This window comes from Heloderma suspectum, chromosome 5 (assembly GCF_057233095.1).
Source record: "Heloderma suspectum isolate Gila_16-S chromosome 5, 16-S_ref, whole genome shotgun sequence".
Classification (NCBI taxonomy): domain Eukaryota; kingdom Metazoa; phylum Chordata; class Lepidosauria; order Squamata; family Helodermatidae; genus Heloderma; species Heloderma suspectum.
The window spans coordinates 154,456,338-154,479,197 of NC_139462.1; the positions used below are offsets into that span (position 1 = coordinate 154,456,338).

Here is a 22,860-nt window from a genome sequence, read left to right on the forward strand (position 1 = left end):
CTTCTCCCATATGTCCAGTCTTATCCTTTCCTCCATAAGGATTAGAAGCATGCGTCTTTTTTTAAATGAAAGACAACATTTTCAGGATGCTGTATTCTATGTCCAATGCCCAATTCTGTTTTTCTCTCATGTGTGGAACTGCACAATACACACAGCCCAGGTTGGCTCACACAGAAAATGAGATAAATAGACCATTGATCTCATAAAGATGAGAGAACAACGTAAATATAAGATTACCCAAAAAGCATAATCAGACCAAAGTTCTGCATGTGCTTATGGTTCTCTTATCAAAATTAGTGGCAAGTAAACATTCACACACACACACACACACACACACTTGCTTAAATCTGGCTGGATCACATCCTCTTCCTGCCTTTCTTTTCTTTGCATAAGGCTTCATATTTTGTCAGTATTATCTTAATTTTGTTATTCATGTTTCATGTATTTTACATTTTCAAACATTATAATGCAAATGAAAACAATTTAAATGCCTTTCAGTTGGCATATGTTAAATATGTTAAATTAACAGGGAGGTCAGTTTTTGTTTTTTTAAGGCTAAGAAGTAGATTAAAGGAAAACCGATGGGTGGGTGGTGGAAAGGCGTTGGTGAAACCCAATGAAAGGCATTCTAGCAAGAGCATCAGTTTTAGGAGATTTTTAAAGTGCTCAACAAAAGAACTAAATTCAAAACGCTGGGGAGAAGAAAAAGCCACTCCAAAACCAGCTGTACTGATTTTCAATGAAGCGAGGCTGTTTTACATCAGGTAGAACATCTGATGGAGGATGCTGAGGCAGCCTCAGCAGTTAGAACAAGCTAAAGAAAGAAGCGTCTATTACAAAAAACAAAACAAAAATGAATGCCCTCTTCATATAAAGGGGAGATGGCTAGTCTCCAATTCTTTCATTCTACATTCATTCTGACTTGCATTCCGCTCAGTCCTTTTAAAGAGATGGCTGTGAGCTCGTTGCAGGTGACACATTGATCAGATTAGTCTTGAAATGGGATTCTCTGTATGCCAGGCACAACCAGTGCTAAATATAAAGTATGATATTATAGAGCCAGTGTGGTGTAGTGGTTAGAGTGTTGGGCCGGAAGTCAGGAGATCCAGGTTCTTGTCCCCACTCAGCCATAAATCTCACTGGGTGACTGTGGGCCAGTCACTGGCTCTCAGCCTAACCTACCTCACAGGGTTGTTGTGAGGATAAAATGGAGAGGAGGAGGGCCATGTACGCCACCTTGGGTTCCTTGCAAGAGGAAAAAAGGTGGGATATAAATGCAATAATAATGACAACGTTTCTAGTGCTACTTTTCTACATGCCTTTCTGACAGCATGACAAAATCATACTTTATTAAGCCTGATGACCAGGATCAAGGTTTATGTTGAACCAAATTGATCAACTGACAGTCACAGTGTCTGCTTTACAAAAGTCATAACAAAAATGTCATGTTCCAAGGAGGGTTAAACTTGATATCTCGTCCATCTCTTCCTCTTTTTCTACAATCTGCTTCCATCATCTGAAGACTAGACTGTGCTACTGTTAAGGGCTCCAAAACCCCACCCTTCAAAACATGCTATAGCAGCTGTCCCCATTCATGGGCCCTCCCAGCTGGCTGGGGGATGCTGGGAGTTGTAGTCCAACATCTGGAGAGCACCAGGTTGGGGAAGGCTGTGCTAGAGGATATATACTGGCATGCCACGAACTCCATAGCCCCTAGGGCAGGGGTGGGCCACTTCAGGAGATCTGGGGCCACTTTCCGCCCACCAGACTGCCTGGTGGGCTGCGCTCCTGCTGCTGCTAGTGTGGAGGCAGCAGCAACAACAACAACAACAACAATGGTCATCTTGCTGCCAAATTTTGGTGGCAAACTGCTACAGCAATAGAAAAAGGGGTAATTTCGCTTGTTTTCTGTGCTTTGTCCTTTATAAGTTTCCAAGTTTTTTTTTTGTCACTGCCACAACACAGAATTTCTAGGCCTCAGTTGGCCACACAAGAGCCTGGGGGGTTGGGGAGCGTGTTGCCCACCCCTGACCTAGGATTATCTCCTTTTCTTTTTTGTGAAGCTATCTTTGAAATTGCACCCAGACTCAATTTAGTCCAATATCATCCCTCTAATATTTAAGTATTTTATAGTTTGAGATAAAGGAGCTCTGTTTTAAACTGGAACAAGGAATGTACTTATCTTTATAGTGCAGGTGCCCATAACGGCAAGCTGGAATACCAACCGAGAAGCATTTGACAGGGCAATTTTGTTTTTTAAAGTAATCTATCACTGCTTTGCAGAGCACCTGCAAAGACCTTGATTTGAACAACAGGCTGTTATTATTATATATATTTTTTTAAGGAGATTGATTTGCTCAAATAAAAGGGACAGAACAAAAGCTAGCTTGATTGCTCCAGAAGAGAACACATCTACGTATGTTTATTGGGCAATACCAAAATGAACAGATAACTCTGCTGCCTTAGGTAAAGTGCCATTTCTTAGCAGCAAAGGCATCGCCTTTTCAAAACCTGTCTTAGGGAAGTTTGCACATGACATTCTTCTTGTCAGTACCTGAATCCAGGCCTGCAGCAAGTGCTCTTCGTCCAGAGGAACTGTCGCTGTGTGGCAGAGCAGATACTTTGGGGCTGTTCACACAACATGCTAACCCACACTCGGTGGTTGAGTGCGGGTTGTTTTGAACCATGGGTTGTTTGTTGAATCGTGGAATAGCGTGTTGTCTCAAAACAGCCAGGGTGACTTGTTAACCATGCAGTGTGGCTTATTTTTCTCGAACAAGCCACCTTGAGAACCTATGGTTTGTTGCTGGGTTCTTCAGGGTGGTTAACAAGCCATCCCGGCTGCATTCAGACAACACGCCAACCCGCGGTTCAACAAACAACCCATGGTTCAAAACAAGCCACACTCAGCCACTAAGTGTGGGTTAGTGTGTTGTGTGAACAGCTCCTTTGTGTGCAGAAGGTCTTGGGTCCAATCCCTGGCACCTGCAGCTAAAAGGACCAGGTAAAAAAAAGGTAAAGGTGTCCCCAACCAGTCGTGTCTGACTCTAGGGTGCGGTGCTCATCCCTGTTTCTAAGCCGAAGAGCCAGTGCTGTCCGAAGACGCTTCCGTGGTCATGTGGCCGGCATGACTGAACACCAAGGTGCACAGAACGCTGTTACCTTTCCCGCCAAGGCGGTACCTATTTATCTACTTGCAATTTCTTGCTTTCAAACTGCTAGGTTGGCAGGAGCTGGGACTGAAGACGGGAGCTCACTCCATCACGCGGCACTTGGGTCTCGAACTGCTGTCCTGCCGACCTTCCGGTCTGCAGTTCAGCATCTTAACCACTAAGCCACCGCGGCCCTAAAAAAAGGACCAGGTTGTAGGTCAAAGACTATCTGCCTGAGCCCCTAGAGAACCAGTCAAAATATATAGCAATTTGACTTTGTCACTCCAAGTATACAGAAATGGGCTAGATCAGCCTTTCCCAATCTGGCGCCCTCTAGATCCATTTGCACTGAACTCCCATGCTGTTGAGGATGATAGGAGTTGCAGTCCAAACACATCTGGAGGGCACCAGGTTGGGAGAGGCTGCCTTAACACATAGTTTGTAGTGAGGCAGTATCAACTGTGTAGAAGCTATTTTGTTTAATTATTTTGTTATACTGTGCCTGGCTTGATTTCTCTCTGAATATCTTTTCTTCTTTTTCTTCTTCTTCTTCTAAGTTTAATACAGATTCTGAATTGGAGATTGGGATTAGCTGTCTAGTTTAGGAACTCCGGAAGTCATCTTCTACCTGCCTAAGTCCCTTAGTTTTATGCTATGTACATTGAGCTGAGGCCCTTGTGGCTAACCTTCTAGGGCTGCATCCCCCCGCCCCCCGCAAAATGGGGATGCCACCGAAGCAAGAAATAGTGGGGTCAGAGTGAAGGGGAGAGGCCCACCCCACACTCGCTCTTTCATACACACATTTATTAACACACATCCATATGCCCTCTCTCCATTTCTCTCTCTCTCTCTGTCTCTCTCTCTCTCTCTCACACACACACACTCCCCCCCCTCACACACACACACTCCCCCTCCCTCTCCCCCTCTCTCACACATACACAATCATCCCTACACATACCCCGAACAGCAAGTAGGTTTGGAAAAAGCATCCCATTGGCTCCAGTGGAAGGCTTTTTGTCAAGCCTAATTGCAGCACAGGGTTGACTGTATCTTAGCATGTGGAGAGGGTAAACCCTTCCCTCCCCAGCTCCAGATCCACCTCCCCAGAATCACTCACTCACACTGCAACTAGCTTTGAATCAAGCCTTCTACTGGCTGCTAACTGCTGTGCCAGGGGCAATGGGGTGGGTGGGTGACGGGTCGCAGTGTACAGGGGGGTTAACCCTTCCATGCCTACTGGTGACCCCCCCCTCCCCAAATTGCTCCTCACGCTGCAATTAAGCTTGAAAAAAGCCTCCTGTTGACTCTAATGGAAGGCTTTTTGTAAAGCATAATTGCTGCACTGTGGGAGGATAGGAGGGGAGGCTGCAGGCTGGCTGGATAGGCCCTGCAGGCCGCACTGGTCCATGGAACAGAGGCTCTCCACCCTGATCTAAGGGGGACAGGGCAAGCTGAATGCAGCTGAACCTCACACAGTGGCATCTGTGAAGGATAGGCAACAGCAAACTCTCCTCCCAGTTTAAACTCACCGCTCTTTGGATTTGCTCCTACTCAGAAGTAAGAGTGAAAAGGAGAGTGAGTGGTGGTAGATTTCAAGAAAGGAGGAGTGTGGCAAGCAGCCCACCTCACAGAGTTGTTTTATACCCTTGGGATTCCCCCAAGCCTGCTGAGACCTCCCTCTCGTGCATGGATGGTGCCATTTTGGCAACATCAGGATCGGCACTCACAGCTTGAACATCAGAAAACGTTGTTAGCGACACGTTACACAAAAGCTTAAAGACAGCAATCTTTTCTCTTGAAGCCACACAACAACAGCAGCACTCCTCAAGCGAGACTGTCGGGTTTATAATGCTGTGGTGTAATAGCGGTCAATATGACCCACCCTTACTGTTTATTTGCTGGCACAAGTCTTAGGTTCAAGCATTAAATTAAAGTGGGAGATTTATGTGGACATTTGCCAAGATGCAATTTCCTCAGGGCAACTTGCTTTAATTAATTTCAATTCGCTTCAACTTTGATAAACCAGCAAATTGCACAAATCAAAGACAATGTGTACTAATTCAGTTAGTTCTGGCTGGGTGGCTTAACAATTAATCTTGGCTAGACGAAACAAGCAAGCTACAAGCTAAGTGAATTAGGCAAGATTGAAGCTGATGCATTTGCAGCATTGCAAACATTGACATTTTATCATTTGCTACAAGTTTAAAAAAAAAAATAAGGAAAAGAATACCAATTGACTCATGTATAGGATGACAGATTATTCTCCCGGGCCAGCTGTTTTGGACTACAACTCCCATCATTCCTGACAATTGGATGTGCTAGCTGGGAATGATGGGAATTACAGTCCAACACATCTGGAGGGTGCCAGGTTGGGAAAGACATGCCTGGGCACACATACTTCTGGTATTAATCTCCAGTGGGAAAACTCTCTCTCTCTCTCACCCTCTCCTTCTCATTATGAACACGGGGAACGATCCTGGATTTAATGCCAGTTATTTGCTGAGGGACCAGTTAGAAGAGCAACTCTTCAAGAGCTCAGCTGAACTCCAGACAAGAATGGTGCTGGAGCTTTGCCATGGGGTGCCTCTTTCCAGTAAAATGGGAAGGGCAGGATTAGGTACATACAGGTAACCATTTTACCACACAGCTCCACCTGATGTGTGACAATATCTACCTCACCACACTGCAGGAGGCTACAGACAGCCACATTAAGGCTGCAATCCTGTGCATGCTTACCTGTGAGTAAGCCCCACTGAATACAGTGGAACTTACTTCTGAGTAAACCTCTGTAGGACTGTGCTGTGAAAAAGCTCACCCCAGGCGAGTCTGATATTCTGTGTGAGCTCTATGTCAGAGGGCATTGTGGAATTCATCCAAATCAATGCTGGTGCTAAAAGGATCAGAGCCAACGAAAAATAGCTCCCCTGCCTTCCCCTCATGTGTGCTCACTTTGAGCTGTCCTGGTACTACTGATTTTTTCAAGAGCAAGTATGGACACAGTTAAGTCAAACTCATACCCCAAAGCCTCAAATTAGTTAAAACCAGAAAGGCCTGAAACAAACACCTTGACCCCACCCCCAAAAAAATGTTTTAAAAAGTGGGGAGGCACTGAACTTCCTATATGTTCAGTAATTACCATATATTATTATTAAGGGTTGTTAGTAAAGTTGCCAGAAACCAGAATCCATACTCTGAAAAAAAGCCTGGAGTTCTTGCTACTCAAAATCAGTTTTGTTTTGTTTTGTTTTGAAGTTCAAACATTTTACCGAAACAACAAGTCTAAGTGATTTACATTTATTAGCTGAAATGACATGGCTCTTTTTCAGGCACTATGCAGAGGTGGGTGGAGGGAAGCACATCAACAAAAACACCTTCTGTAGCAACCTCACCTGAGGTTGTGTGTATATAAGATACAATTTGTTTCTCAGGCACATTCTGGAGCTCAGGAGGGCTGGATTTGGCCCATGGGGCGTGGCTGGGGGCATTCCGGGGTGGGGAGGGCGTAGCTGCATGTACAACACATACAGCAGCCTCCTTCCCCGCTCCGTGCTCCCACGGCTAGACAGCCGTAATCGTCTGTCTAGCCAAGAAAGCAGAGCAGGAGAAGCGCGGAGGGAACGATCCCCTCCATGCTTCCCCTGCCCTGCTTTGGATAGGCGGTCGCCTCCGAGTTCGGAGGCGGCCGCCGATCTTGATAGGATTGCACCCTGAAAAACCTAAACTGAAGTTTCTTATCTCTAAAGGTTATAGATGTATGGTTACGAGATGTAAATTGTAAGAGGTACCGCCTGAAAGTACAGCTGACGTCATGCGATTCCCAGGTTAGCTTTATGAAACACAGACAAAATAGTATTGCAAAAGGAAGGCAACAGCTAACTGTCCAGAGAGCAGAGCACTGAGGTGGGAGATCAGGTGCAATACCTGCATAGCTCTTCTATGAATCTTATGAGAAGGTGAAGATCTGTAGCCATGCAGTTAGTCATGTGTCACGGAGGTCAAATTCCCTGCTAAAGATTGCTTTAAAGCCTTTCTTTTAGGGTTGCCAGGTTGCAACCTACCCCTAGGTAGAAACATTTGCAAAAATAGCTGTGAGAAACTCAGTTTACTGTGGCACCAGCTCCTTTGTCTCTCTTTTCCTAATGTATTTGAACATGCCTAGCTTATACATACATTGCACACAGCATGGTATGTATGCAGAAAGGTACATGGTTAAAAAGCTTCCTTCACAGAGCTGCTGCCACCTTTGCACTCAAGCCAACCGAAACCAGGAGCTTTATTTGGACAGCGCACAACCTTCTCTTCTGCTTAACAGTCGTCTCATGAGCTGTCTGCTTTGCTGTGAAAGTGATTTAGAACTAAGAAAGATAACAATGGGTTTAATCATAATGAAACACTGATCTGGCTGAAATGTACTCTGAAGCAGGGAGGCAGGGAGAAAAAGCCACTGCAAATGCATTTACACTCTACGCTTTGAAAACATTCATTCGAGCCTGCCCAATTCAATGCCAGGAGCAGGATATTATATTGGAGTGGGGAAACAACAGGAAGAGACATTATACTGGAGCAGGGAAACAACAAAATAAATAAATCTTAGACTTGTTTTCCCATTGCTATTACTATTTCGTAAGATGAAGAACAAAAAAAAAAAAGCAGGGTGAGTGATACAAGTGCAGCTTTTTCAAAGCCTTGGAAAATGCAGGCACACCAGTTTACATTTACACATCACTCCCCCTTAACAGTGAACTCAGGTGGCGAGTGCCAACAGAAATGGAACCAAAATGGGGCCACTGAGGAACAAGAGAAATCAGCAAGCTTAGAGGAACCCCCAGGTTTGCAGAAGTACAAATATTTTAAAAATACACAAGAGGGACAACCCATCCCCAAAACAGTCCAGCGAGGACTGAAAATACTTATTAGACATGGCATTTTGAGTGTCAGCTGGAAAAGACAAACAAGAAATTGGTGGTGGTGGTGGTGGCGGAATGGAATGGAATGACTGACTGGCTGGAACCCTGAACAGGAGCACTTTTACCAGGACATGAGTATACATTGTGACAATTTGTTGCATATCCTGCTTCTATGGCTTAGTGCGCTACCAAACAAAAAGCCACAGAAACCAGAAAGCTATAAGAAAATGTAGTTTTCGCACTGCCCCACCTAAAGGGGACAGCAGCAAATTAGAAGATTTCTACAACTGGGATTCAAAGAGTTACTCTGGGCATGCCCAAAGCCAAGGGCTTGCATACTCCTGGTGAGATTTTTTACTCCTCCCACCCCTGTCCCATTTGGACAGACAAACCATCTCGGTCATACCACAAACTGCTTTGAAACTCATCTCAGCTTCCAAAGGGGTTTGCCATGCAGCCTGAGCAAAATGCAAGCCCAACCATCCCAAGGGTGTGCAGAACTAGTTACATGGTTGTTTGGATTCTGGCCTATTAAAAAGGCAGAGGTATGTACAGTGCATAAGCTCCTGCAGGCTTCCCCAGCCTGGCAGCCTCCAGATGTGTCAGATACAGCTCCCATCATCTCCAGCCAGCATGGCAGTTGCGAATCATGAGAGTTGTAGTCCAACACATCTGGGGGACAGACTGCGGAAGCCTGATCTGGCAACTAATAAGAGTGGCCTTGAGAATGCCAACAGGAAAAAGAGGCAAAGGCTATCCGTTTTTGCATGCTGCTGCTGGCTGCCACAGAGCAGAAAAAGTGGAAGACTGCCCATTTCAAGTTAGGAACCAATTTTTCTTCTTCTGATATTATGTAATATGAAGTGTGTGGCATGGGGAATCTCTTGCTTATACAGCATGAGTCACAGCAAGTAGGGAATCCTACTGTTAATAGAAAGGTTGTGCTTAAATAGTATGTCTTGCTCAACAAACAGGTTAAAAATACCTTCTCCAGTGCTTCTCGGTCAACCAACTCCTGCACAGCCAAAAGCTTGATGCTATGAGAGAAAGAAAGAAAAAAACACAGAAAATGTGTCATTGAAAAATCACACAAGACTAGCTCCTGGATGTCTGAAAACTGGATGTAGCTAGTTGGCCAACCATTTACAGAGGTCTAGTCCCTCTGCCATCAATATGTCTACATCTGTACAAGCAAGCATGAGGGTTGCCGTCTCTAACTGCTTTGTCTCGCAAAGGAATGATGTGCAAGAATTTACATTACATTGCATGCTCTGTTTAAACCGGACATACCTCCTGTAAGTTGATTCTTGGCTGGAAGTGTCAATGGTCATCCCAAAATTCAGCATGCAAGAGCCAATTGTTTGAGGTGTGTATTCTTTTATTTCCAACCTTTCCCCAACCTAGTGCCTTCCAGATGCATTGGACTGCAACTCACATCATCCCCAGTCAGCATGGTCGATGGCCATGCTGGCTGTTGGTGATGGAGGCTGTATTTGGGACAGTGCTTTATCACATCTGAAAGAGAACCGCCGGAATAGTAAGGTTAGAAGAACTGCCTTGCTGGATCAGGTCAAGGAGCCATACGGTCAAGCACTCAGTTGTCAACCGCAGCCAACCAGATGCTTTTGGGAAGCCCACAGGCAAGACATGGAGAAGCCCTGTTACTCATCCTAATCGTCAGGTATCAGAGGTGGACTGCTTTTGAATAGGGATGCTGGAGAAATCTGCAACAAAACCCAATGAGTTCGGATTTTCATTAATCTGAGCCATGGATTCCGCAGTGGACCAGCTTCCGTTGACTTGCAACCTGATTTTCTAACTTTCCTTAATTTTGCGCAAATTTTGTCATAGAAAAATACACCCTCAAACACACACCCCAACCAAAAATGCACATTTCCCCCATAGGTTAAGTGTGAAAATGTGCATTTTGGAGTATTTGCACTTTTCACACATGTGAAATTGTGAATTTATTCAAATGAGAATTTGCCCAAATTCGGAAACAAACAAAAAATCTGATGTCATCGATGGGCAGAAGGCAGAATGAATGGTGCCTGATAATCTGTGAAACACAGATGGAATGGATTTTACACAATCTGTACATCCCTACTTTTGAACAGAGATGCTCCATGTCAGAGCCAATCAAAGCTGATACATCCATCTTCTATTAATTTGATCCATTTTTTTAAAGCACTTAAGCTACTGGTCATGTGTGTTATGGTAACGGACCACACAGATTCCATCATCAGCCAATAGAAACCAATGGAAGGATGGAATTGTATCTCTTTGTCATTACTTTAATAGGCTGCTCTGTAGAATTAAACAAATCCAGCCCCTGGAACGTCTACCTTGTTGCCCATAATAACCAAGTTCATTTTGTCAACATTTAATTATAATGTGCACTGACTGATATAGTCCTAAGTTCCAAAATGTGGTAGAAAGAAAGGGAAGGGACAGAAATAAGCTTGTCTGTCTGTCTGCTTTTAACTTTAGCCAGGTTCCGATGCTGACTAACAGAAAGTATGAGGTTCCCAAGGAAGCATAATCACCAAGTAAGGATTTATAGCACTGCATAGTGAAGGAGAGATCAATTTATCTAAATGGTAGATGGCAACTTGGCACCAGGGTCTGGTGTAGAACGCAGAACTGATTGGACACCCTTGGTGGGTTTTACAGGACTTGCGGTGTGACTGATCTAAAAATAGGAGGTAGTTATTGCTGGCTGTCCAATACATTATACTCCTCCAAGGTCTTCAAAGGTTGCCTTTTTAAAAAAAGAAAATGTGTGCAATTATATACCCAGCCATGGAGAATGATTGTCCACAAAACAGGCATAGCATAGAGGCCAAGACTCAAACCCAAAGTGAATCTTGAACTGGTAACTTAAGGCGTGTCAGAGAGAAATTCTGCCTCTGTTCTCAATTGTAGTCAAAGGAGCAAGCTGCAGAGAGACCAGCCTCACCAGCAAGGAAGCTTCAGCTTTATACCAATAGGCTGCCCCACAGCATGTCAGGTAGTAAGTAACCCCTGACCCCAATAAAGGTTAGTCGGTCAGGAGAACTCACCGCTTTGAGCAACTAGCTCTCATTGCTGCCTTGCACTGCTGCTTCCTCACCCCCTAAACTCACTATGACAGTAGATTGCAGAAAGGTGCGTTCACTCCCACTTTTCTTTGAGGGTTGTTTCATCCCATTAAGGAGTGATAGGTCTCCTGAATGTACCACTGAATCCCCAGTCCCCAGCACAATCTACTTGTTTGTTTCATGATGGTACAATCACAGGATTCCAGAACTTTGACACAATGAAAATCCCTAAATCAAGGAAACCTGATCAGGCATCTCTGTGTAGAACAATCACAAAACAAAGACTCCTTAGCTGAAAGCAGTTGCTTGTGTCCTGGCCTGGGGAGAGGGGGAAGGAAACACATCCAAGAACAAGGGAGCAATCAGAGACAAGGGAGAGAAACAAGAGAATCCCTTTTTATTAGGGAAGCACCACAGTGATTCCAAATAGTGTGTGGGTACAGCCATATGAACACAGACCTGCACCCTCATTTGTATTAGAATTCTCACTATGGCTTGGCAGCATGATGTAAACCAGCCTTCCTCAACCTGGCATCCTCCAGATGTGTTGGATTTAAGGATGTTCATTTCAGGGAAATCTGGTTCTTTTTTTGGCTCAGTGGAGTTCTGCAGCCTGTAAAACTCGCTTTGCGTCTGCAAGCCAAGCTGTGGGGTGTTCCCCAAACTCTGGGAACTTGTTTGCGAAGGGGGGGATTTCTGAGCCATTTGTACAAATTACAGCCAAATTTGCAGGAATTACAGGAATTTAGCTGTTGTTGTTGTTCAGTTGTTAAGTCGTGTCCGACTCTTCATGACCCCATGGACCATAGCACGCCAGGCCTTCCTGTCCTCTGCTCTCTCCCCGAGTGTGCTCAAGTTCATATTAATTTTAGCTGTAATTTGCATAGTAATTTGTGCAAACTGCTCAGAAATCTGTACAAATTGCGGAACCTCCCCCCCCCACTCCAAAAAAGTGCAAAATTCGTGGAAAATCTGCAAACTGGCCCGACTTGCTGCAGGTTGATTCGGACGCCGTGGCAGGAACTGAAATGAAGTCGGTGGGGGTGAGCCTAGGAAAGCTCATCAAACTCTAGCCCCCAAGTAGATTTCTCTGACATCCCTACTTGGACTACAAATCTCATCAACCCCAGCCAGCATGTCCACTGGTTGTGCTGACTAGGTATGGTGGTCCAGCACATCGGGAGGGTGCCACATTGGGGAAGACTGATACAGACACCCAGTTAGCAAGCACTTTTCATGCACACAATGACCAGTTCACGCTTCTTCATCTGTTATCCATTCACTGTCAATCATCCAGCAGGACAGGTAGACAAAGCCAGACATCAATCTTGTACTGACTGCAGAGGGGATCTTTTTTGAGCAATCAACATATTCATAAAAGAATTGGACTAAGAGATAGGGGGAATCAGGACTTCTTGCCCTTTCTCACCTAGCAACTGCTTATGATTCCTCTGTCATCCCTGCCTGAGCGTTTAGGAAGCCTGGTTCTCATGCACACACTGGGTATGCATTGACAGTGAAATTCTGGTAGGACACCGTGAGATTGGCAGAAAGGGCAAAAAAGTTCTTGGACCTCTGTCCCCATAACAAAGGCCCATAAAGTAGGTGCAGATTTAAAAGAAAGAAGAGGGCCCATTTAAAGAATTGTTGCAATCTGCTAACAAAAGCCTATTGTCTTCAGTAGTTTGGGGGGACAAGGTTCCAATGGGCGTATGGGCTTTGTAGTACTGTATCTGGTGGTACCAATGCTACATCATCATCTAGAACTTACCGCATTTCTTACAGCAAGCCACGGTGACCTGGTTCGCACATAATGAAAAGGCACTGTGGGTGAATTTCCCTGTGAGGGTTTTCGATGTGGTGGCAGCTGCCATTTTGGATATTCTGGGTGTGGCAGGGGCATGCTGTAGCTTCTCGTTATGTCCGAACCTGGCAAGGGTGGTTGTTGGGTGGTTGACCAGCCATCCAGACCCATGGGCTATTTCAGGATTGCAGGTGACTTGTCAACCACCTCAACAACCACCCTCACCAGGTTCGCATGTAATGAGAAGCTACAGCATGCGAGAGCCAGTGTGGTGTAGTGGCTAGAGAGTTGGACTGGGAGTCGGGAGATTCAGGTTCTAGTCCCCACTCAGCCATGGAAGCTCACTGGGTGACTTTGGGCCAGTCACAGACTCTCAGCCCAACCCACCTCACAGGGTTGTTGTTGTGAGGATAAAATGGAGGAAGAGGAGGACTATTACGCCGCCTTGGGTTCCTTAAGGAGGAAAAACGGCGGGATATAAATGTAATAAAGAAATAAATACATAAATAATACAGCATGTCCCCACCGTGCCCCAAATATTCAAAGTGGCAGCTGCCACTGCAACAGGAAACCCTATAGGGAAAGTCACCCATGGTGGCTTCTCATTACATGCAAACTGGGAGAGAATATGTCCATCAACATATGAGGAGCAGTTAATAGCAGCATGGACAATGTATGGAGAAGAGGTACAGTATGTCATTGAGTTTTGCATCAATGTATAATGGAGGAATGGAAATAAAGGCATCAATTTGAAAGCTGTTTCGAAAATGGTGGAAAGTTTAGGTTTGGTTTAGTCAATGTAGTAACTAAAACATCTGACTCTTTAGATTACTTGGAAAAGAAAAATTTATATATCATTCTTGTCAGAAAGTCTGAGTCATATTTCAGTAGAAGAAAGAAGAAAGGTTCCTCCTGTGCAAGCACCAGGTCATTACTAACCCCTAGAGGGACACTGCTTACGCTGGCGTTTTCATGGCAGACTATAGCGGGGTGGGTTGCCATTGCCTTCCCCAGTCGTGACTACCTTTCCCCCCAGCAAACTGGGTGCTCATTTTACCGACCTCGGAAGGATGGAAGGCTGAGTCGACCTGAGCCGGCTACCCGAGACCCAGCTTACGCTGGGGTTGAACTCAGGTCATGGGGAGAGTTTCAGTTGCAATACTGCTGCCTACCACTCTGCGCAACTGCTCACATATTCTTCACAACATTTGTAGGGTTCTTAAACCTGCCATTCCATGTATGAAATGGGATTTATTTATTTTCTTCCAGCACAAAGTAATTTATTCAGTTGGCTTTGTTACTGTAAAATGAGGCTGCAGGCCACACTCCCATCCAACTCCCAATGCCATTCTTACTTTTCTTGGATCTTTTGTTTCTGTGTAAATGCAGTTTGTAAAATGCTGGGTTGTTATTTACCAATAAGGTAGTTTGCATGAATGAAACCAGATAAATGTGACTTTTCAGTCCACTGCTGATTAATTTCTTCTTCATATCAAGAATAGATGGGCAATTAATACTGACCCAGGCAGTTAATATAATAAAGAGAAATATATGGAATTTTACAGATTATGCTGAAGTTAAAGTGCAACTGGGTGTGTGTTTGTTTTTGGCTGCCTGCATCAGAAGGAAGTTACTGCTCCTCGAGTTGTTCAACATATTTTGCCTAGAGCTGATAGCAATGAGCTTTTGTGTGACTTAACTGAGTAAGGGATTCCTCCCACGTTATAGTTAAACAGTACCACAGAACTCCCATGAGCCTCTTCTTCCTTCTGGAATAATAACAGTGCCACAGGAAGAGCTCAGGATCTCCATTAGGCTTACACTAGTGGAAACCCAAGTATAGCAGTGGCCATATTAACTAGACTAGTGGTAGGCAACCTGGTACCCTCTGGACTACAACCCATAATCTCTCACCATTGGCCATGCTGGCTAGGGCTGATGGGAGGGGTAGTCCAAACATCTGGGGGGCACCAGGTGGCCTAGCTCTGAGCTAGACTGTAGGATTGGGCTGCTGGTCGGAATGGCACCAAGTGTGGAAAGACAAAAATGACCCCTTCCCCCATCCTCACACACCTGTGGGGATGTGAAGAACCTTGAATAGTGTGGACAGGGATGTGGAACCGGGTGCTGTGACCTCATGCTGAGAGTCACTCCTATGCTAACGGAAGCATTCTAAGTGGCCTTGCCCCATGGGGACACTTTAATCAAGGAGGGAGAGGGAGATGTGGGGGAGAAATAGAGAAAAGCGGGGGTGAGAATACGGGGAAAATAAGGGGGTGGGAGAAAGTGGGTGGGGCCACCACTCTAGCCCCACCCACTTTTGGTTTCAGTCAAAAGCTGCAGTGCTCAGGTAATTAGGAGAACAGTAAGAGGTGGGGAAAGCTAACCTTGAGTCCCAGAGGAGTAAAACGCATTGCTTGGACAAAGAGTCATGGGAACAAGTGCAGTAAACGAATTTCCTAGGTATGCTGTTGGTTAAGGACTGTGTACATCATCTGAATCAAATTTCCAGCATAGAGTCTGACAACCAGTGTGGCATAGGCATTAAAACACATGCAGACGGGCAAAATAAGAAGGCACTGCTAAAGCCCTTCTTAGCCAAGGCATATCACTTTTTTCGGCTTCTCCGAGTTTAATGGAACTTACTTCCTAGTCAAGTGAGTTTAGGATTGAAGCCTCCAGCCTAGCACAGATACAGCGCTGGTTTGCAAATCAGAAACCATCAGTGGTGTAGTGGAGGCAGGGTTCACAGGGTTGACACGCTGGGACTCTTTGATTAGCAGGGATGATGACATCAACTGCCATCTTGGCTTCCCTGTTTCCTCAGACCTTAGCTGCAATCCTAACAGCAACTGGGGAGGGGGGCAGGGAAATGGATTTTCCCGGCAACAATATACTGTTATGAGCTATCCCTGTTGTAATACAAAGTATTTTGGGTGGCTTGGTCTTGAATGGGTTATTAAGACCCATTAGCTTTACAAAAGACCTACAAAAAACCTAACAGAGAGATGGATCAATACAGCTGCCTGCACTTTTGGACTCTCCTTGGGGGCATGGTTCATGATGAGCACCTGCATTTCAAAATGCACCACTATGCCACTAGGAACCAGCCTTAGGGAGGCATGCTTCTACCCTGTCACTACTCCACTCACCAGCATGAATTCCCCTCTCCCTTCCACAGTTGTTCTTAACCACACTTTAGCGTCCAAAGAGGAGACGGGGGGAGAGCGTACATTCCTGAGGCTGACTCCTGATTTGCAAAACGTGATTTTCAGAGTGCCAGCATTCTGTCCACACTGGGCCTTAATCTATTTATAGTACATCCTTCTATAAAAACAAATGTTTACATTTGTATTTAATCCAAATCCATATTTGTTTGCTCTTACATTAACTATTGGCACACTGAGGTTAAAACAGTTTTGTAATTATGGAAAATCCACAATATTATTTAAATAACAAACAAAAACAACCTTCAGGATATATTGCAGGAGCCACCCATTTTTTAAAGTTTTTGCAAGACAGAATCGACAAGGAAGTACAGTCTGTGTCTGTCTCTTTTTACATAGGCATTTAAATTGGGTTTAGATGAATCATTTAACTGATTTTTTAAAATCCTATCCATGGAAAGAAGACCGACATTTAAGATCTGAAGATCATAAAAGCAATTCTTGGCTTACACTTTTGAAAACACAGACCATGATTATTTTGCAGATAAATAAATCTATTCTGTTTGCTTTGTCGTTCTAATTTCTCTCAAGGGTTGTTCTCTGGTGCTTCTGAAGTATCTTTTGCTCCATCTGATTCTACCTCCCTACTCCAGTGCTTCGCCATTGATTTGAGGAGGGGTGGGAGAGCATGTGCACATTTTAAAAAAACGGCCAATGACTTCCTGTTGTTTCCTGACACAAAGCACAGCTAAAAATAAAATTAAGGGGCTTTGGGAGGAACCCAGGAATAGCAGAGGATTGTTTCTCTTACGGGTTTATCACCCGAGGAGCTTAACTCTGCATCCTTGCCACACAGCTCTAAACCCGGGAAGCAATCAAATGTAATTTAAGGTTGTCTGATTCCTGGGTTTAGCTGAGTGCCTCAGCTAAATCCCATCCAGCTCTTTCAGTGAGAAACTTGCATCTCCCATTAATTCACAACAGTTTCATGCTTTTTAGAAAATCGTTTTGACCCACCTGCACATTGCAGACTTACAACAACGGTTTTTCCAGGACATGAGTACCAGACCACTGGAAGCGCAAGACAGAGCTGGCTGCATAGCAGTCTGCTTCACATGTGGCAGATGACCTACAGTGACGTTACTTCCATGCCGGGCAGAGCATGAAACTGTTTCCTTCTCATCTCATGTGATGACAACACTTGCGCAGCTGTTGCCCTGTATACACACACTGTGTGCCAAGCACAGCCTCCATGCATGTTTACATGGAGTGAAATGCACGTGTGTATAACAACCAGGTGTGATGAAAATCAACAACTGAATATTATTAGTCATTTCCCTAGTAATAAGTGCTTCACTACCTCTTGTGTATGCTTGCCATCCCACCCTCCTCCCTCTGCCCCTTTGGCCAGGTTCCTATGTCTTTAGTTGCTTTATGTCCGGTTGATGTTAAACAGGGCAAGTATTTTTCTAGCAGAGAGAAAAGGATGGGGACAGCTTGCTCGATTTGTTTTTTTGTCATCTGCAGGTAAAGGCACATGATAGGGAACAGAAGAAGCTGGTAACCCCAACCATGCAGTAAACTAGGTTGGAAGAACGTGCTTTCCTCCTCAAGGGTGGGTTTCGGGGCTGACTAGAGATCTGCATGTGGTTTCCCTGACAGCCAAGCTCAACGCTGCTTCCTCTGCGTCACTGCAGACCATGCCAGACATAACTTCCTCAAGTCCGCGGAATCACTTCAGTCACTTACGATGATGAAGCAGTTCAAAACAGCTAGGCGCAGCCTTCACATTATGCTCAGCATGTGGGGGCCAAACGCCCTCAAAAACCTGGAACCGGTACTGCCCTGAGAGCTTCTCCGAAATGGAATTTGGCCCTTGGACTGAAAGAGGTTCTGCACCCCTGAGCTAGACTTGGCTGCCTGACTGCTCAGAGCATTTGGTTGGAATTTTTATTTTAAGGCAAGGCTAGGACAACAGTAGGCCCCACTCGGATGCCAGGGCCGCAGCCCAAGAATGCCCACTGCTGGCACTATCCAGTGTCGGGTGAGTCACCTTGTTGCCACCAAACGTTCCTGAAACCTGCAGCCATGTCTTTCTTAGGCCCGACTGTATGAAAAATGGTCGGAAAGATGGTTGGAGAATGGTTGAAAGGTGTCTGAAGCTACGCAGGTTTGGGTCTGGCCAGTCCTGGGATGGCAGATCATTGGAATATCCCATGTGGCTTCTTGAAGAAAGTACAAGATAAAAATAATAACAATGATAGAAGCAAAGTAAGCAAAGCTGCAGGGCCACTAGCCAGCATGAAATCAGAACCGAAGCGGCCTGAAACATCATTAGAAAGAGAAACTGGAAACCAACACCAGTCCATTTCTCCCTCATTATTTTTACAGGCAGGGACTTTTAAAGCAGCATTTGGAACCACACATGCCAATTTCTTTTAATGAGGCCACATGTTCCTTAGACAGAGCTCTCTAATTTAGCAAGCATCTTATTAGTTTCATGTGGGAAGCTGCATGACTGTTAAAAGCTGCAGTGGGGAAAATTAAGCTTATGGCCATTCTCAATGCCCTATTAAATTTTTTAAAAACGACAAAGTAAACAAGACAATTTTCTCATTAGGATGCAGCTATCTCTCCCCCCGCCCCCCGTCTCCCCTAATGAGGAGTTCAACGGTACTATGTGAAATTTTGAGCCTCGGGTTTGTCAATAGCAACAGCCTTGCTCAGATACTGCTCTGTGTACTACATGCTAATATTACTACTGCTTTAAATACCGTATGTCAACTGATTTTGATTTGAACATTCATGGAGTGGCTCAGATTCTAAGTCATTTTAACCCAGATATCATTTAATTTCCCCCCCAAGTCTGCAAGGAGGAAAAACAGGCTGAATCTACATGACCTAAATAAAATGCAATCCCTAAAGTAGTGTGCAGAGCTATTTTGCCCTTTTTCTTGTAGAGTTACACAAAGCAGGCCCTGCTAATGTGAATGTATAATACAGCTGACTGCAATTTATGTTACAATGTAAGTGCAAGAATAAACTGCTTTCTATTCCCCACCCCACATATTTATGGTTTGGGTAGAACCTTGCAAGCCTGTCTCTGGGGCAAACTGGATTACAACATTCAGAATAAATGCACCTTTTGTTTAGCAGCTATATATTAAAACCAGAGGTTCCGGTGAAAATAGTTTGTTAGCATTTATGTAACAGTTTTGGAAAGCTCAGTGCATGCACAAGAGACAGGGTCTTTTCTGTGGTAGCTCCATCCTTGTGGAATGCCCTATCACAGGATGTGTGTGAGGCTCCCTCCCTGGCTTTTTTAATTGGTCTTAAAGACCTGGATGTCCCAGTCTGCTTTTAAATGAACAGATGTTCATTTTTATTTTATAAATTGGGAGTTCTGTTTTTTGTTTTAAATGTTTTATGCTGTTTTAGTTAATTGTATTTTATATGTTATTGTTTTAACAGTTTACCTTGTAAACCACCTTGAAGAAGCTTTGGTTCAAAAGGCGGTGCATAAGAATACTTTAAATAAAGTGCTTTATCTCAGAACTCCTTACAGCAGGGGTGGGAAACCTGTGGCTCTCTAGACTGTTGTTGGACTGATGGCTGATGGGAGTTGCAGTCCAACAAGATCTAGAGGACCACACACAGTGGAGGCTGGTCGCTCTGATGTCAGTGAGGCAGTGAATCCGCTCTGGGTTTCAGTCAGAACCGGTCAGAAATCTAAAGGATCTAAATTTAGAACTCTAAATTTAGAGTTCTGACCGGCTCTGACTGAAACCCAGAGTCAGATTCACTGACATCGGAGCCACCAGCCTCCACTGGCCACACATTGCTCACCCTGCAACAACCCCTTAAGGAAGACCAATATTATTACTGTTCGTTTGTAGTGTGGATCTGTCTTAGGTTTCAGGATCGACCTATGTTCTCAGTGGTGCCATTCATGATTAATTCTCCTCACCCATCATTCAACTGCTGCAATTATCTCAGTAATAAAGAAAAAAAAGCCTCTCTGGTGACTGTCTCCAAACGTCCCAATCAGATAAGCTATCAAAATGAGGAAAGAAGACACATGCTAATAGACTCTGCTGGATCTTTGGATCAAAGGGACAATGACACTGTCACACAGCAACTCGCACCCCTCAGCAAAATTCAGTTGTCTTAAATGGATGGTCACCACAGTATTACTGCAGCCCTCTTACAAAACAACCGCGGTAGAGCAGCCTAGCAACTAAAAACAACAACAGTGTCTGGTGTGGTCTGAGAGACCGAGGGAGTTCCCCACAGTAGAATGAGCACAAGAGAGTAAACCATCAGTTTCTGAGGTCTAATCCTCCTTCCTTTCACCAAGCGCCCCTTTATACTGACAGCAAAATCAAGGAAGCGATAAAGCTTTTTCCGAGATTTTACCATTTCATGGTGCAGGGAGGGAGGATGCACATTTCAATGCTCACCTCCACCCCCACTACCCCAAAATTAAAAACCCTCCTGGCACATAGGAAGTTAGCATACAGCATATGCCAGCCTAACATGTTATCCTTCTATGTGCGGGGCTTTATTTATTGGTATGTGTGTGTGAGTATTCAAATATGCATGCATACCGCACCCCTACTGCAGCTTGAAGTGGTAAAAGCCAGGTGAGCTTTATCACTTGATTCTGCTGATATAACAGTCGCATGAGCATCTAATTGTACACAGGACATGCCTGAGGTAAATGGCAGATCGACAAACTGTTGCACACATGCAGCACCAAATAACGTAGGTCAATATCCTTATCGCCGGCTTGTCAGAGGAAGATGTGACAGAGTTTCTGCTTTGTATGTGCAATAACAACCATGCCACACAAACCAGGTGATGGCATGTGGTAATGACGACGATTGGTGTGACTGAGGTCAGTTACCACCTGCACATATATTCATGGCCCTTACACACATGATATAATTGATCAGGGATAATTTTGGGTGGGAGGGGGAATGAAACTTTAATCTCACAGCTTCAGATCTTAAATCTCTGTGAAACAAAACTACCATGACCTCCCATTAAAGGCTTGTTCCCGGAGGAGAAGGCCATTCCTAGAGGAGAAGGCTATTCTTGGAGGAGAAGGCTATCAATGGCTACTAGTCCTGATGGCTCTGTTAACCTCCAGTATCAGAGGCAGTATGCTTGTGTACACCAGTTGCTGGGGAACTTGGGTAGGAGGGTGCTGTTGCACTCATGTCCTGCTTATGGGTTTCCCGTCAACAGCTTATTGGCCACTGTGCGAACAGAAAGTTGGACTAGATGGACCCTTGGTCTGATCCAGCATGGATCTTCTTATGTTCTCATGTTCCTTCCCTATGTTTGCTAAGGCCATATCTCTCAGTATCAAACAGCAAAACCTAAGGCTCCCGTCTCCATTGTTTTCACCCAGGAAAGACATTTGTTCCCAGAAGCTCCTGGAAAGTGGCACAGCGGAGATCCCTTTGGGTGGGGAAGGAACTGAGGCATGAATGACTGTCTGTGACAGAGCTCAGGTAAAAGCAAAACATCTGTACACATATCTGGGGGAAACCTGCTGTTAGGGCACAGGGGTGGGTGAGTACAGAACCAAATCTCAGGCCCAGGAGAGCAATCCATTTGCCAAAGACTCAGAACAGCTTTCCCCGACCTAGTGCACTCCATATGTGTTGGACTGCAACTCCCATCTGCAACAAGATTTAAACATTTTAATTTAAAATATGTTTAAAATGTCAGAGAAGCATTGCAATTGTCCTTTAAAAGAAATTTTAAAAACAGGACACCATGTGGCCAATGTGTCATTTGTCTCTCCCCTTTGCCCTGCTCATGCTTGATCATGCACAATTGTAAAAACTGCCTGAGGAGTGCATTCAGGCCAGACTGAACTTTGCTAAGAGTGAGCTCCTTGAACTCAAGTAGCTCCAACATGGGCAAAAATCCAAAGAGACGTCTTAGAGGTTACTAGGATTGCTTGTGGAGGAAGAAGAGGAACGTGTTGGTTTTGTTGTCAATCTACAAAAGAATAAAGATAGCTGAAAACAGAAGTTCTGTGGCATGCACAGAAGAGTGTCTTCAAGTTATTAAAATGAACTGAGCAACAGTGAGGTAAAGATTGCTCAAACTTCTTTGGGTGTCAAACAATCAACTGAGTCTTCCAATCCGTCTCATTAGGATACAAAGACCCATTTTCTACAGCAGCCTTCCCCAACTTGGTGCCCTCTGGATGTGTTGGACTACCGTTCCCATCATCCTTGGCTCCAGATGGGGGTGGTAATCCAACACATCTAGAGGGCAACAGGTTAGCGAAGGCTGTTCTACACAGTAAGATGGTCCATACTGTTCACTGCTATACTGCTAGCAAGTCTCAAATCCAGAACTCCAGGGTCTTAAGCAAAGATTTGTAGCAAAAAAGATTTGTGAGTGTATTTATAGCTCAAGAACAGGACCAACTGCCTGGTGCTGTGCCCAACAAGGCAGAAGCAAGAGAGCATTTGCCAGTCATGTCGGCAAGAGAGAGAGAAAGTGAGAGCGAGTGTAGCGTCCCCTCCCGCACAAACTACAACCATTTTGTGACTTCAAATGCTGGACCCTGAGGCTCTGGTAAAAAAAAAATTTAAAAAGAGCACCCCACAAGACTGAAGTCCACCATCCCCTGTCTAAAGCCTTCCTTAAAGGAGAAATGGTGTTCAAATTTACAAATATATTAACAGCAATGCATGTTCTATGAGGGAACAGCAGCGTGGTCTC

General features: G+C 44.7%; 1 protein-coding gene across 3 annotated transcripts in view; it reads right to left on the reverse strand.

Moving 5' to 3' along the window:
- The window catches only part of EEPD1 (endonuclease/exonuclease/phosphatase family domain containing 1), an 80,677-nt gene that overhangs the window by 21,891 nt on the left and 35,926 nt on the right, over positions 1-22,860 (reverse strand). For all 3 annotated transcript variants that reach the window (XM_084857874.1, XM_084857872.1, XM_084857873.1), the window contains exon 3: positions 9,045-9,096. In XM_084857874.1, the coding sequence (XP_084714000.1) occupies positions 9,045-9,096 (52 nt within the window). The remainder of the gene's footprint in view (positions 1-9,044; positions 9,097-22,860) is intronic.